The 15,922-nt window shown below is 57.2% G+C and overlaps 1 protein-coding gene across 3 annotated transcripts in view; it reads left to right on the top strand.

Moving 5' to 3' along the window:
* Positions 1-14,086, top strand: part of PCDH1 (protocadherin 1) — a 45,437-nt gene extending 31,351 nt beyond the window's left edge. For 2 of the 3 annotated variants that reach the window (XM_082771348.1, XM_082771347.1), the window contains exon 5: positions 13,525-14,086. In XM_082771348.1, coding sequence (XP_082627474.1) covers positions 13,525-13,910 — 386 coding nt within the window. In that variant the 3' untranslated portion in view covers positions 13,911-14,086. Of the gene's footprint in view, positions 1-11,954; positions 11,998-13,524 lie in introns of all 3 variants that reach the window. The other variant, XM_082771349.1, reaches the window with a different exon arrangement.
* The last annotated feature ends 1,836 nt before the right edge of the window (positions 14,087-15,922 follow it).

Here is a 15,922-nt window from a genome sequence, read left to right as displayed (position 1 = left end):
TACTGTGGGGCTCCTTCAGGAGCTGAACTGGCAGGAAGCAGGGCTTCTGGAGAGGGGCGGTGAGCAGCCAGGTGAGGTCGGAGCTCAGATTTAGAATACGTCTAAACTAGAATAAGCAATGGAGAGTAAAAGTAACAGACAACCAGGATCCCTCAGCAGTCCCAGACTATTTGTTGTTTTCAAAGAGCTGCTCCCTTAGAAAGCTCCTTTTGAAGTAATTTGACATGCCATTTCCAGCTCCTCTATGATCTAACTCGGTTATTTCCCCTTTATCTGCCTCCGAATGCACCTGAGCATCTCTATAAGCCTGCCTGCCTGCCAGCACCTCCTCCCATGTAAAGGGACCTGCATTAGTGTGGGATTTAAACTTAATGCCCGAGAAGCTTATGAACTCTCCTATTTGAGCTTCTTGAGGACTTCACACTGCATTTTTTTCTCATAAAAATAGCATGTGCCTGAGTTTGAAGGATCGGTCAGCTGTAGATCCCTCAAATGGAAAATCCCTCTTGTCGGCATGAGATAGAGGATAAGGGATTCATTCCTGTCCCCAGTGAAATCAACGTGAGCTTTGCTATTGAGACAGGTCAAATGTCAGTCTCAGTTGTTCGCTCTTCCCCAGGATTTTATCCTTTGTGCTCTCACTATCAATGAATCTCTCTTCCTGTCTCCTTCCCACAAGCTCTCATCCATCCTGATTTGAAGTCACCTCCATTAAGTGGTTGTAACGCTAGCTCTTTGCTTTACTTGCAGAGAGGACACTCCATAAATCTAACATTAGTCATGGCATCTGGCGAGAGCTACCAAGGATAGGCTGCTTTGACTCAGAGGTTATCTAACCGTATCGGCCCCTGCGTTTGCCTTTCCTCTAAGGAAGCCAAGGCTCCCTGGCAGGATCTAGGGCTCATTTCATGTGAGCTGATGCAGCCCTGCAGCCTGCTCGGGGCTGGGGCCCACGTGGCCATGTCCCTCTCCATCCCCTCTGCCTGCTCTCAGCAGCACGAGCTCCTACAAGCACCTGCAGCCCCTCGTGTGCTTTGCTTGTTTCGCTGCCTGTGCGTGTTTGCTGTGCCTGGGGATCGTGGGGCTGCGGGTATGGGGCTTCCCAGATAGCCTGCAGCGGGTGAGCCAGTGAAAGTGCCACGAGTCAGGAATAAAGCAGCTCAGCTGGCACGTCCATGTGCCACGTTCAGGCTAGCTGCAGCCATTTACTTACTCAGGTTGTAAAAAGCAAAATGGGCTTTTGTGGATGGCTCTGATCCCTCTGCAGGGGAGAGGCTGGGAATGGGATGGGAGAGAAAAGCAGGACGCTGGGGCTGCATGGGCACGGGTGCACGAAAGCAGCAGCTCTCCATCAGTTATGTGACTGTGTCTGTTTTAAAACGCCCTTGCTCAGAAGTGAACAAGCAAGGAGGCAGCAAGAGGGGTAGGGTCTGATCTTTGCTCAGGGATGTGTCAGAACAGCATGTTGTGTTGTTTTATAGCTGCTGAGGAAAGAGAAGATGGAGTAGGGAACGTAAAATGACAGCAAGTGAGTAGACATGGTATTTGCCTGATGTATTTTGCTAGTAATTAGTATAACACCAATTAAACATAAGTCAACTTTTTTTTTCCCTTCAGTGGTATAAGTTATTGCTTGAAAATATGCCAGCTAAAACCAAGATATTAAACTTTGAGGGATATGGAGATCTCTGTTCCTTGAGGATCTCTAGATGAAATTACCCAGACAACAGGGATCTTGACAAAAGCAAGACTTATTATTATCTAGAAGGAAAATGAATAAAAGCAAAAGAAATTGTGTATTCCACGTCTAGCGTCTTGCTGCTCATTACACACACACAGGAAGGGGCACCCACAGAGATGCAGATACATCAGTGAGTGAAAGCAAATATCTCACTTTCCTGAAGACAAAGCTGCTTTGCCAGCATTGTTCCCCCCATTGTTTCCTTCAGCCTTGCCCGCCTTTGGGCTCTTCTCCACGGCATTTCTGCAGGCAAGCCCTGCTGCCCACACGCATTTTGCTTTTTTGTTCTCCCAGCCCTGTTTTCCCTCTTTGCTAATCCACATCATGAGACTCAGGACAGTTTGCCTCTCGGTCACTTGGCACATAAACCTCCTTAATGATGATTAATAGCTTCTTCCTGAGGGTCAATTGCTGATCTTAGACATCTCCAATCGCAGATGCTTTTGAGCTCTCTACCTGGCCAGGTCAGGGCTGCTCTTTCCAACAGGTTTGCTGCTGCTTTGCTCAATGTTACACACTGATTTTTTTACTGAACTGTAAGAGCTGCTGCTATTATCTTCTCAGTTTTGAAAAATAACCTGAACAAATCTTGCCCTTGGACCCATTCGGGAAGTTCTCATCTATCTCTGGTGGACCATGAAATCAAAATCTCCTCCTGATAGTCTTGCTGTTCCCTTGTGCCGTGTGTGCCGTGCATTGGGGGTGATGGAGCTGGCAAATCCCTTCAGCCAGCGTGCCTCAAGTGTGAGATGAGGCTGTGTCCCTCATGCCTTGCCAGGTGTAATCCTTGCTCCTTCGTTAAGCATGTGTTATTCATTCAGTGCCTGGCAGCCCTCCTTACAGGGGTGCAGGCTTTGTGGTGTCCGACCCGCAGCCAGCAAGCTGCAGCACCCAGGGGTGGAGGGGCTGGCATTTTCCCTCAGAGAGGAGATACTCCCATTGCCCTTCCCATTCCCACCCTGTCATGAGGCTGCCTTTCTGCCATGCTAACAGCAAGCAGTTTTCATCAGCATCAGATGAAGGCTGATGATTTATTTTTTTTTTCCAAACAAACCGCAGTCTGCTCTTTTCCCCATTCCCAAACCTTCCATTTTCAGAGATGAGCTGATGTCCTCCCGTGCTTGTGCTCACCTTTAGCAAGCTGCAGTGGCGTTGACGCCTCCTCTTTTTCCAGGAGATGAGATCTCCCCAGTCACGGCCATCAGCTGCAAAGCTCCCCGTGCCTCCGTGGGGAATCATGCCAGCATGATGGCAAGCCATTTAATTCAGAGTCGTTAACCACCTGGGCTGATTCCTTGGCAGGAATTTTGGCTGCACTGCGGGAGGATTTGGCCAGTGTGCGCGCTGCTTCTGCCGTGTGCCAGCCACAAAAATCTTTACCATTTACCATCCGCTGCGGACTTCCAACCTGTGAGCGTGTGGCTGTTGGGGGGAGAAGGACGTGTGTTTTCAGCTGGCCTTGGTGCCTGGTTCGTGCTCTCCCCTGTGGGCTGCTCCTCACCTTCCAGCAGGGTGTTCCTCCTGGTTTCCTGGCCGTGTTTTCAGAGAGGGCTATCTGCTTGCGGTGGAGCACACCCTACCCAATCCTCTCCTCATTCCAAACCCTTTCTCATTTTCTCTATGATAGCCCCCAGCCAAAGCCGTGTGCAGGGTCTCAGCTTCAGGGTGATGTCCCTGCCTTAATGCTCACCCAAACTGGTGCGTGCTGTATTTTACCTGCATTAGACTCTCAGGGTGGATGTGGTGCTGGGTGCCCACACCCCATGGTGCCCAAGAGCATCAGCCTGGGTCTGGTGCCCATCCACTGGCCCTCCAAATGCCCGCTGCTCACTGCTGGAGCCCCGCAGGGACCTGTCCTCTGCTTCTCTTCCTCCTCGAGGTCTGCGGTACGGTGCAAGCAACAAGCCAGCTGCTACAAAAAAACAATAAGGCTCCTGAAACAACAGGAGCCTGTGCTCTCTTTGCTCTTAAGCATCCCAGGAAAAATCCTGGAAAGGAAACAAAGCACCAGCGCACAAATCCAAACTGCTGATTCCTCTCCAAGCTTCCTTGGGGCTTAGGCTTGAGCCCCTTCCAGGGGCGGCTTCTCCTCCTCCCCCTGCTCTGCATCTCCCCCGTGTGCTCTGGGGTTCCTTTGTCTGCAGCCCCCCCAGCTGAGGCCAGCCCTTTTCATAAAGTTGTGATTTCTTTTGTCACTTAAACACCTATGTGACTTCAAAGGCCTTGAGCAGCTCTTTGCTGCACGGCTCCCGGCCCCCCTGCAAGAACAATTTCCCCTGATTCATTGTCCTGCTAGTGAAAGATTATTAAATTGTTGATGGAGCTTAACAATGGTTTTGTTCAAAGGCAGACACACGTATGCCAGTTCTTTTCTCCTTGACACAAGAGCCGCAATACAAGCGTACAATGAAAGGCAGCCACCGAGGAGCAAGCGCTGAGCGCTCGTAAAGCCGGCGCGGTGTCCCACGTCCTGGTGCACCTCGCGGTCACCTCCCAGGCTGGCACGCAGCTGCCCAACACCAGCCTCTAGGTGAGGTCCAAAACCCGCTGCAAAAAGACTTTTTTTTTTCCTCCCTACGTTAATTCTTGCTCGTACACTCGGGGTTGGGAGGGCCTAGGAGCCACGGTCGCCCCCTTCCTCTCCTTGGAGTGTGCCAAGCGTGTGCCTGCGTCTCTCCTCACAACCTGTGGTGGGGATCATTATATAGACCGCGCAGCCCCGGGCTGCCTGACATTTTGCATTATACAGACTTATTTTCAATTGCTTATCACTTCAGCAGATTTCCAACACTAAAGCTTAAATTTTCCATGCTGGGTTTCCCTCAGGTTGATTTCTTTTTCTTTCTTTCTTAAGTTTTAGCTAAGGCATTCCAGCTGTTTTCTGAGAACAAGACATGCTGTCTCAGCCGTGCTAACAAACTGGTTATAAAAATTTCCTTTCAAGACACATTAGCTTAACTATGCTTTGGAAGAGAGGTGTGGAATTTGGCACAGAAGCTGTCAGCATCGGCTGGGGGTTGTTTACCCCAAAAGGCTGAGGTTTGCACCGAAGGGATGCCAGAACGCATCCCCCGCGTAGCTGCGCCCACATGCCCTGGTGCAGCCTTCAAACGGCATCGTTCTGCAGGGTCCCAGCTCCGTGGACATCCCTCCTGGGGCAAGCCCAGTCCCCAGCACTTGGGGGGGAGGGTCCCAGTTTTTTGGGGGGGGGGCTGGTGCTGCATGGCATGGGCTGCTCCTAGTCTGGAATGGGGCTGAGAGCAGTTTGCCCAAAGGGAACCACCCCTCTGTCGGCTTCTCCCTTTTTTTGGCATTCCCAGGGCACATTCCCTGCCCTTCTCCCGCTTCCCACCGAGGCTGCCACAAGCTCCAGTGCCCTCCCTGATGAGCTGCTGCCAGGAAGGGAAGCACGGCCGCAGCTTTAATTAAATGATAAGGGCAGAGCCCCGGAAGTGGGGAGATAAGTGCAGCGGTGTCTGCCACCGCACTTGCCTGGGCTCCTTCTAATTAGCAAGCAGAAGCTCCGACAAGGAGAGTTAACCCTTAGAGGGAGGCTGGCTGCAGTGGCAGGAGAGTACCAAGGCTGCTCCCAGGGATGGGGTACCAAGGGAGCTGGGGGGGGACCCCTGTGTGTCCCCCACTCCATGCCACGGCAGCAGAATTAGACCTCCGCCTTTCACAGGCAAGGTAAAGCTCTGGGATTAGCTGGCCAGGTTCCTTCTGTCTGAAGCATTTGCTGCTTTAACACATCCTGTACCTTGAGGGTGGCATGGGGCCGCCGTGCTGCTGCACTCGTCCCCTCTTGGGGACAGTGTCAGGGGTGCAGGGCAGGATCCTACTGCAGGAGCTGGGGGGGAGGTCTCCAGGTGCTCTGGAAGGGGAGGAAGAAGATGGGGTAAGAGGACTGCTGTATGTGGGGAGATGTCAGCAACCCATAATAATAATAAGGACCAGGAGCTCTCCAGGGCCTGGTGCCACAATGACGTGACCTCTGCTCTGCTGCTGTTCACCCAGACACGGGGCTGCAGAGTGCATTGCTTCAGAGGGCCACCAAAGGGCTCCTCGGCTGTAGGGTGGCAGCTATCTGGAGCTCTTGGTGGCCTGGCTCCTTCTGGTCACCTCGTCCCATCGGCTGGAGACCCTGGACCATGCTTCCTGGTGTCCCCAGAGAGCTCTGGTGGGACAGGGGGACAGGTCAGCCCCACGGACACAGGCTGGGGAGGAATCCTGTGCATAGGAGGTGTTGGCAAAGGCGAGGTGGGAATGTGCACGCAGCAATTGTGTGTCGGTATTTGGGCAGCAGGAATGCGCATACGAGGCATGCATGAGCTGACAGCCCCTGGGGACGGCAGGTGTTGTTCCTCTGCGGATTTACATAACCATCATTAGCTCCAGCAAGAGAGGATGCAAAAGGCAGAAGGGGAAGAGTGGCCGAGGAACCAGCTGGAAGCTCCTTGTCCGACCTCTGTGTGTTCCAGGAGGTGTCACAGGGGTTGGTGCTCCCCTGGTTACTGGGGGGGTGAATTATGAGACCAGGAAGGTGATTTGGGTACGGCACGGTTTGGTTTGGTTTGGTTACTGCGTGGCAGCCTGGCTCTCTGGGTGGTCTTTTGTTAAAGGTTTGTTGTTTGCAGGAGTCGTGAGCAGTTCTTGGCTGTCCAGAGCACAGTGTTTGGGCGTTATAGGCAGCGGGGTTTCATCTCAGAGGGAGACTTGCCGCTGTGTTTTGTAGAGCACAGGTGAGGCGGGGTGCCCAGCAATGCCCATTATTATCTTTACATTGCTTGAAATTTTGGCAAACTTGAATGACAAGGAAATGGTTTTTCATGGTGGATGTCTGTGGCTTCCCAAGTATTTTGAAAATAGATGTTGAAACCTGCCCAGATATCTCGCTTCCAAAAGGAGATAGGAAAGGAAATGGCTGGGTTTACTCCATAGTAAAAGAATCCCGCTGCCTCCCAGCCCCAAGCTTTGAAGATGCAATTTGCTGTGATTTCCTGACCCTTTCATTGTGCCTTCTCCGGTTTCCTGCAGCCCGTGGGGTGGAGTCTCGCTGGCAAAGGCTCTTCCCCCTCCCCAAAAAGCCCAGTTCATCTCCCAGGTTTTCCTGTCCTCTCCCCTGCAGCCCCAAAGGACCCCAGGGAAAATGTTTTCCACCAGACAGTGGCTCTGGTCTGCCTCACGAAGCAGACTTTCAAGAAGTGAATTAAGACTGCAGGGACAATCCTAATTTTGGCATTTCCTAACCTTTGAACCCCTTAATCCTATTAAGGTAGTTCTTAATGTAATTATTCTGTAATTTAATGTAATAATTCTGCTTTTTATAGCCCAGAGAAGGTTGAAGCCCCGTGTTGCCAGGGCAGGAGATCATCCAGCCAGCACCACAAGTGCAGAATCTGTTAGAGGGGATGCGATTTGCTTCCCTGAGTCTTGCAGGGATTGCAGTGAAGATGGGGGGCAGGTGATTTTGGAGAGATTCCTCTGAGCCTCAGGAGCATGGGCAGGACCCAGAGCCTTCAGTCTGGATGCTCTCGGTGCCAGCGGTGCGACCCGCATCCCGTTGCCGCGGCGATGGCTGCAGGATGCCGGTGTGTCACAGCCACCCGCGGGCTGCAGGTGCAGCAGTGGCAGGGATGTGGTCCCTCCAGCCCCAGCAGCAAGGGAAGGAGGTGGAAGATATCCCCTGGGAGCCTGGGCTCAGGCCCTCGCTGCCGAGGCCTGTGACAAAGCGTTTTAGCGTTACGCTACCTGTGCCGGTGATGCTGAGGCTGGTGGGTGCATCTGTCCCCATTAATTACACACTGGTTCTGCTGCGATACCCTTGGCAGGATCTGGGAAGTCGTTTGCTTCGGTGCTGCAGTTAGTATATGCTGCTGTAATATACTCCAGGGGCCATGGTTTGATCCGTGTGTGCATCTGGGGGCTGACAGGCCATTAACTTTGGAGCGAGCTGTCTGCACTGGTGTTTAGACACCATTGTTCAGCATTAGGGGAGCGCTGCTCGCTGCTGCAGGGTCTGGGGGAGAAGGCTGCGTGCGCTATATCTGTTGACTTTGGTGCCCAGGAGAGATCCATCTGTGTGCTGGCATCAGAGCTGGATCTTTCTCGGTATTTATTGCGAGCGCTGGTGATGCTCACCGTGGCCCAAGAGCTGTAGGTGTGGCGTGGAGCTGCAGTAACCACCTTGATGGGCACTGTAGGGTCGCTCCCAGACACCGGCAGCCATCTGTCTGCGTGCTGTCACGACGGTGTTAAGTTTGGAAAGCCATCTGCCCGGGTGTTGTCGTGCTAGAATTGGTCCCCGAAGCCGTCTGCCTGGGTGTTGTAGTGCGAGGAGTGGTCCTGCAAACCGTCTGCCCGGGTGTTGTGGGGATGGCATGAGCTCATTCTAGGAAAAATAGGGACTGACGTGGATGGCGGGGAGCGCGCCGCTTGTGCGCTCAGCTTCTGATATTTCTCTGCTCATTGATCTCTGGAGCATCGCTGTGGAAATGGGCATCAGTCCAGCCGCCTTCCCCAAGGCCTGGAAAGAGAAATTGGTGTCACGCTGGTGCTGCGCTGGAGGAAGAGGGCTTGTGCTGGTGGCTACGTGCAGTGTGGGAATCGGGGACCAGAGGGGGCTGCAGGAGGTGATGCTCAGGCCCCCCCCGTGTCCAGAAGGTGGGCATCCACTTGCTGTGCCCACCTCGTCTGGGGGCCTTGAAGGGGAGGACCTGGAGTCAGGGCTCTGCAAAGCAACGCAGGGCTCTGCAGCCATCTGCAGCACGGCTCTCCCCTCCCAAAAGCTCTCTGAAGGGGAAGGGGCACTGAGGCAGAGCCCCTGAGCTCCTGTGCACCAAAGAAAGCTCATGACAAGTCAGGGGACGAGCAGGGGACGGGTTGTTGAGCATCTCCTCCTGCCAGCAGTGTAGGAGAAAGGCATGGAGAAGGGTGCATCGAGGGGAGGGATGGTGCAGGGGACACATCCCCACAGCACTGGGGCGTGAAGACATGGAAAGCACTGGGGTTGCAGCATATAAAACCAGGATTTTGGGGTGTGCTACCCAACCGGCTGCACTGTGAGGGAGCAGCCCATGCAGCAGTAGTGCCTGGAGCAAGCGGCACCGCAGGGGAGAGGTATCTGGAGGGAACAGCACTGTGAAACATGGCACCTGGGGGACGTGGTGGCACCGCGGGGGACCGGTACCTGTAGGCATCAGCGCCATGGGGGAACGGTGCTCGCCAAGAGTGGTGCGGAGGGGGGACAGCACCTGTAGGGGGGAACGCGGCAGGGGAGAGCTGCCTGGAGGTAGGTGCTTGTAGGGGAGTGGTGCCTGGGGAGAGCAGGAGAATGGTACCTGGCAGCGGGAGCGCACGGGGGAATGGGGCCTGCTGGGGAGAGCCTGCGGGTGCTGGTGCCTGTAGGTGCGAGAGCTTTGGGGGTGGGACATGGATGGTGCAGGAATGGCCCCAGTGAGCTAGGATGGAGCCGGGGAAGGGCGCCCATGTGAGGGAGGTGTGCTGTAGGGAGCTGTGGGAGAGAGCACCAGGGAGGAGCCGTTCCCATGGCAGGGACATGGGCAGGGAGGACAGTGCTGCTGGGACAGGGTGCCATGGAAGGTCACCACCATAAGGGACGTCCCAGCAATGCTCTGCAGAGCCCTGAGGGCTCGGTGCAGGGAGGAGTGGTGTTGCCAGGTGTCCACACCTGGGAGTGGAGGTGATGAAGCAGCCCATGCTAGGAGCAGTGTCCTGCCTCGGCCAAAAGCCAGCAGTTTGGACGGCAAGTCCTGGCTTCCCCATCCCAGGTGGGATGGCCTGGGAGAGGAGCAGTGCTGCTGGGCTCTGAGCAGGGGGGCTGGATGAAGTTAGGGTCTGATGTTCTCCATGCCATCAGGGAGGGAAGACAAGTCTTTCCAATCTAATGCTTCAGGAACGCATCCTGCTGTGCCTCCCAGCTGCTCTCCCAATCTCCCCATAGCCCTGAGCCTCCCCACTCCCTCCTCGCATGCTGTGCTTCCCTCTTCCCCCTCCTGCGCTTCTCTGCATCCTCTGCTGTGTCCTGCTGTCTCGCACCCCCAGCCCCATGTTCCTCCTTCCCAGAGCTCCTCTGCATCCCCTCACCCGCAAATACCTGTCCTCATGTGCTGCAGCATCCCTGTTCCCCCAGCCCTGAGCACCATGCTTATGGTACTGATGATGTCTGACACGAGTGGAGGAACCAAACCAGGGTGTGCACGCTGGAGATGGTGGCAAAAAGCTGTGGTCCGGGCTGGCTGTCAGCCTGTGCTTGAAGATACCTGGCTTGTAGTGGGCGAGGGAGCCCCAGCCCATCTACTGCAGGAGATGGAAGTGCCTGCTGAGTGATGCTGCCTGCTTTTGTCTTCCGTCTAATGGCACTCAAGTGCACTGTTGAAATCTCCCACGAAGAGCAATAACACTACTAGAAGGAGCCCTTGCAAGTGGGATATAGAGAGATAATTAGCAGCGGCACCAATATGTGCCTCTAAGGAGACGGCCCAGCACAAGACTCCTTCCCAAAGAGCAGAGGTGCCCTGGATGCCGGGAGAAGAGGGGGGAGAACAGGGCTGCTGCTCAGGGAGCTTCCCCTCCTCCAGCCAGGGCCAGACCCAGCCCATCTCTGAATGCATGTCCCATAAAGCCCCCTTTTCATCTGAAAAGTTCAAAGGGATGCGACTTTTACTGCCCCGGCTCATTCCTATGCAATGAGGCCGAGCAGCCCCCAGGCAACTGGAGAGAGCCAAGCAATAGAAAGGGGGGAGCCAGCGGGCTGCAGATGCCCAAACAACCACGCATCCCTCGGGGCAGGGACGTTCAGCCTTCTGGCATGGGGATGCTGATAACAGGATGGGCTGACCCCTCTGGCCTGCAGTGAACAGGCAAAGCTCTGGGAAACGCAGCGTCTTCGTTGACCTCACACCCAGAATCGGCCCTTTGTGGGCAGGATTCCCACCAGCTTACCCCCAAAGATTTGTGCTTGCCTGTGGTGGCACATTGAACTCCAGCCCACCGGCATGTGCTGAGAATTAGGCCGTGGGGTCGTGTTTGCTGTAAATTGGGGCTATTCAGGAATTGCACCCTGCCCCGTTCCCGGGCTCTGGAAGTGGAGCTGGTTGTGCTCGCGGCACATAATGCGCTCCTTTAGCGGAGAGCGCGGTGCCAGCATCTCACTGCAAGAGACAACGCTGGAAAACGGCTTTCGTGCCAGAAACAGACAATGGGAAAAGCAGAATAAAAGACCCTGAACACCGAGTTCCTGCTTGACCCTGCGATTTCTCAGCTGCTATTGGCGCAAGGAAATCTCCACAGCTTTGTTCCCTGGAGAGGTGGCTTTATTTCAGCCCTGCCGGCACCCTCAGCAGAGCACCTTCCCTTGGAGCAGGAACTGGGGGCACCCAGGACTCCCCATTGTGTGAATGAGCAGCACCGAGGCTTTCTGGATGTGGAAATGATGACAAGCTGTCCAAATTTTGCATTGGGAAAGGAGATGACAGGAGACGGAGACATTGCCTCTTGAACAGAAGTGAAAGGCAACACAACATGGCCATAGGTTGACCAACCAGCGGCCACCAGAGCATCCTGTTAGTCCCAGGAGGTGAAAACTGAGGTGCCCCACCTCTGGCTTTGAGTATTTCTCTCTACCCATGGCTTAGAAAAATAGATGAGGCAACTCTGCATGCTCTCAGGGTAGGACAGTTTGTCCATGGCTCTGAGAATGATCCTAAAGCCCTGCGCTGGCAAGCTGAGCTCTCACAGTGGCCTTTTGGGTCACTTTGGTCCCCGTGATGCTTGGTCCCCTGCTGTTGCACCCTGCAGCATGAGCATGGCTGTCCCCTGCGTGCGGGTTCCTCTCCGTGTGCCCACCCGAGCACCCACAGAAGCACATCCAGTTGGGTCGTAGCCATGTGCCTGTGCGCACATCTGCCTGCAGGGCTTGGGCCGCCACGAGCTGGGTGGCCACAGGCTCTGCGAGCCCTGCAAGGGCCAGCTGGGAGGCTAGGATGAGGCTGGAGAAACCAGTGAGAGCTTGGCAGCGGTGGCCAAGCAGCCTGAAGGAGGCTGGAGCGGGACCAGGAGAGGCCAAGGGACTCCTTGGAGGCAGTGGGTACCGAGAGGACGTTCTGGGGCTTGGTGCAATGCGACGGGGAGGGCTGGTGGAGGCTGGGGCTGTGCACTGATGTGACCCTCTCGTCCTTTTTCTGCTCCTCATTAGAGTCCCCCGAGCGGAGCAGGCTGTGAAGGGGGTCTGCACGGAGGTATGTCCTTGTGGCGTCTGCCAGGATATCGCAGCTAACACGTGCGCCAGCGGACGGGAGAATTTGGGATGCAGTGGGGGTTGTTTTAGGGCAAGATATGTTCCCACACACTGCTTCTCTGCTAACTGTGCCCCCTCGTCCATACCTGTCCCTTCAGCTCTCACTTTTGACCCTTTCCAACTGTTCCCAGCATCATATGGAGCCTTCTCCTGCAGTGACCTCGTTGCAATCACGGTGGTGCCTGTGTGTGAAAACTGTGCAGGGTGACTTGGGGACACACATGTCCTCGAGCCCCAGGCTGGTGGCAGGAGGGACGTGCTGCAGGGACAGAGCCTCAGCATGCTGCAAAGGGCTCTGGTTTGCCTCCTACCAGGGCCGGGGGTCCTGAGCAGCCTGCCCTTCTGTCCTAGCATCGGCACCAGCCTTGAGCCGCCAGCAGGTGCCCGTAGCAGTGAAGTGTCCCGACAGTGGCAGGGGGCTGTGTGGTGCCCCGAGTGGGCTGATGGCAAGGGATGGCTTGTGTCTGGGATGGCTCCTGAAGGTTTGCTCACCTTTGCCTGGAAATGCCATGCTGCAGCCTCTGCAGACCTGTGATGGGCACTCCCTGTGGCCAGGACATGTGGCCAGGGCACAGCAAGGCCTCGAAATGTCTGGGATGGAGAGTGGCCGGTGCCTGAGGACACCAGCCCACGACGTGGTGCAGCTGGTGGCCACTCTCCAGCAGCCAGGGAGCTATGATGCCCTCAGATATCCAGCGCTCTCACGGGCCAGTGTTTGACACAGAGAAGTTTGGACACACCTGGGGCAGGGATTCACAGGTATCAGAAATGTCCAACCACTCTAGGGTGGCTGTGGGCTCTCCCAGGTGTGCTTCGTCATGTTGTCAGACTCTGGGAGACCAGGAGAGGTCTGAGGACCTCTATCTGGTTTCGGAGAGGAACCTCCAGTTGGTACTTGGGATGGCTGGGTGGCAAGCAGGGCAGGATGGCCCATGGCTGGTGCTCAGGAGACCTGGCTGTACCTGAGGGCAGTGAAAAGCCTGGCTGCATTTGGGACATGGACTGTCCCATGGATTTGGGACAGGACTGAGGACTCCTGTCCATGCATGACGAAGCTTTTGGGGTGTCCAAGGGTGCTGGACCAGGGGGGTACCTGTGTCCTAGGGTGGGCGCAGGGAGCTCTGTCTCACCGTTGTCCCACCCGCACCCACTGCAGGGGTTTATTGTCCACGGGGAGCTGGGCTGAGCTTGGCAGGAGGCACCGGCTGCCAGGAGCCTTGGGCTCCCCACCCAGCCCTGCCTCCATTCCCTGGGTGGCCGTGGGTCCTTCCATCCCCGTCCCCCTGCTGTGGGAGGGCAGAGGCCTCCCAGCCCTGCTCCTCCTCCCAAGGGGTCGCGGGGTCCCTCTCTGGCCTGGGAACCCGGCCCTCTTGGTCACCCCATGGGTGCTGTGGGGACCTCCAGCCTCACCCCGCCAACCTGGCGGGTCCCGGCCATGCCTAACAATGCTCTCCCTTGCTTCTTGCAGATCTCCGGCCTCTGCCTGATGTAGCCATGACTGGGACCTGTACCCGGGAGTGCACAGAGTTCGGCCACTCCGACACCTGCTGGATGCCCGGCCAATCCTCCCCCAGCCGCAGGCCCAAGAACGCCCTCAAACTCTCCACTTTTGTGCCTTACCAAGACAGAGGGAGTCAAGAGCAAGTCGGGAATGGCAGCCCCAGACTCTCAGAAGAGCGCAGCACCAAAATGGCCAACCTCCGCCTGCTCCCCACGTACAGTGCCTTCTCCAATAGTAGCCATGAGCCCTGCAAGGACTCTCCCATGGAGGAAATTCCTCTCACCCAGACCTCGGACTTCCAGCCAGCCACCACCCCCTCGTCCCAGACCACCAAGAGGGAAATATACCTGTGAGGCTGGCCCGAGGGGCCGGGAGCAGACGTGCTTCTGAGGCCAGCGTCCAGAGGAACATTTGAAACTTCGATGCTTTACGGGCTCCTGCGGCCGGGTCTCCTCCGGGTGGTGGTTGAGGTGCCCAGGGGCTGTGAGGACAGCAGGGCAGGGCAAGGCAGGGATGGAAGGAGCGCCTTTATAACCCATTTTCCGGGGCGGGTGGGAGGGGTGAAGGCATCCAAAACCCGATTTCTGAGCACTTGCGGGTGCATGCCTCTGAACTGCGTGGTCGGGGAGGGCTGGGCAGGCTCCTGGTGCGGAGGGCACGGCCGGGGAGAAGGGCTGACGTACCAAAGGTCCGCGCAGAGCTGGTGGAGTTCCTGGGGCATAGGATGAGGGGTGTCCCCGCGCACAGGGAGCGAGCTGCCCGGCTCTTTGCTGTAGACTCCTGTAAATACGAACCTTAGGAATGACATTCAAGTCCTGCCTGATCGAAACTTTTTATTGTCCTTGAAACAAAAGACATTTAAACGAACACACACACACACACACACACAATCCCAATCCACAGGGAGCAAGTTCCAGCTTTGAATGGTTTGCTGCGTGGAAGAGCCCGCGGGAGCGCAGCGTCCGGCCCACACTCGTGTTCTATATTGTAAATAGAGATGTAACCAGTCCCTGAAACGGCAGCTGGGGAGCTGGAGGAGAGGGGCAGCCCTAGCCGGACTGTAGGGACTTGACTATTTTTCAGCCTGGATCTCTTTCGGAACGTTGTCACTGTGCCCACAAGCTGCAGGGTCCCTAGGGACTGCCCGGTGCCATAGGCGGGGGCTGCACTGGGGGTGTCCCTGGTGGCCCTGCGCCCGATGGCCGGAGGAGGGACGGGGAAGTCCCCAGGCAAGGGACCGGCTGGGTCCGGAGAAGCCCTCAGTCCCACTCCGCTGGCAGGGAGGTCGGCATCGGCTGTGGCGTCTCAGCCCATCGCCTTGTGCCTCCTGCGGGGCCGGGGATGCTGGTGGGGCCGGCTGTGCCATGCCTTCGACCTCCGTCCTGTCCGCCTGTAAGCCACCATTGCCTTCGTCAGGAGGAGCGTTGTCTCAGGGTCACGCCGGGGGCCACCACGCCCCTGCCCGCTGGTGTCCCACCGCCCTTAGGCCACAGGGCCGCTCTCACGGGCTCCAGCTTTCTCTTCCATTGTCCGGTCCCCGCTGCCCCCGGCTCCCCTGCAGGGTACCCGAGCGGGTGACACCGCGCAGGCGGCGGGGACGGCGCTCCCGGAGATGCGCACGCCGGAGCGGGGATGCCCGGGTGGTGCGTCCCTGAGCACCTCCGCCTGTTTTTTGGGTGACCCCGGCAGGAGGGCTCTGGGGGACTCACGCCTCATTCCTGGGTCACCCTTCCCCGGTCCCCTCCTCCCCGCTGGGACGTGGGGACGGGCTGTGCTGCACCCTTGTTCTTCCCGTACTCGCGCGTTGGTCGTCTTCATCTCTGGGATCTTCCTTAGGGAGCAAGGCCAGTGGTAGCTGCAGGACGGTTTCCCCCGCTGCTCACCCTCGGTCCGCGCACGGGGAGAGGCTGGGGCTCTTCTCACCGATGGCTCGACCAGCACAGGGTGGGGACACCGCAGGGACATGGCGCCCCGGTGCCACCCCACCGGCTGCTGCGGCCAGCGGGCTGCCCTGCCGGCGCTGCGGTGCCTGTCGGGGCCCCCCTGCCCACCTCCCACCTCCAGCAGCCCCTCTCTGAGCAGCTTCTCTCCCTTTGCTTGGGCAGCGGTGGCAGGATGCGGCCAGCTCCCAGTGACCTGCAGGGCCGTGGGGCCCCAGCCCTGCTCCTCACCTGCCCTGGGGACCTCGGGGTGCCACCCGGAGGGGGCAGGACCCTCCTCCCGGCCCCCCGCTGCTGCTCCCCACCCGCCGGCCGGCAGCCCCATGGGGCAGGCGCCTCGCTCCTGGTGGCCATCCGTCCGGGCGTCCCCGCTCTACCCGCAGCCACGCGGCGGGGCCACGCTCTCCTGGCCTGGCTGCCTGAGC

The sequence above is a fragment of the Aythya marila genome (assembly GCF_965140915.1).
Source record: "Aythya marila genome assembly, chromosome: 14".
Classification (NCBI taxonomy): Eukaryota; Metazoa; Chordata; class Aves; order Anseriformes; family Anatidae; genus Aythya; species Aythya marila.
This window is presented reverse-complemented; position numbering and strand designations above follow the sequence as displayed.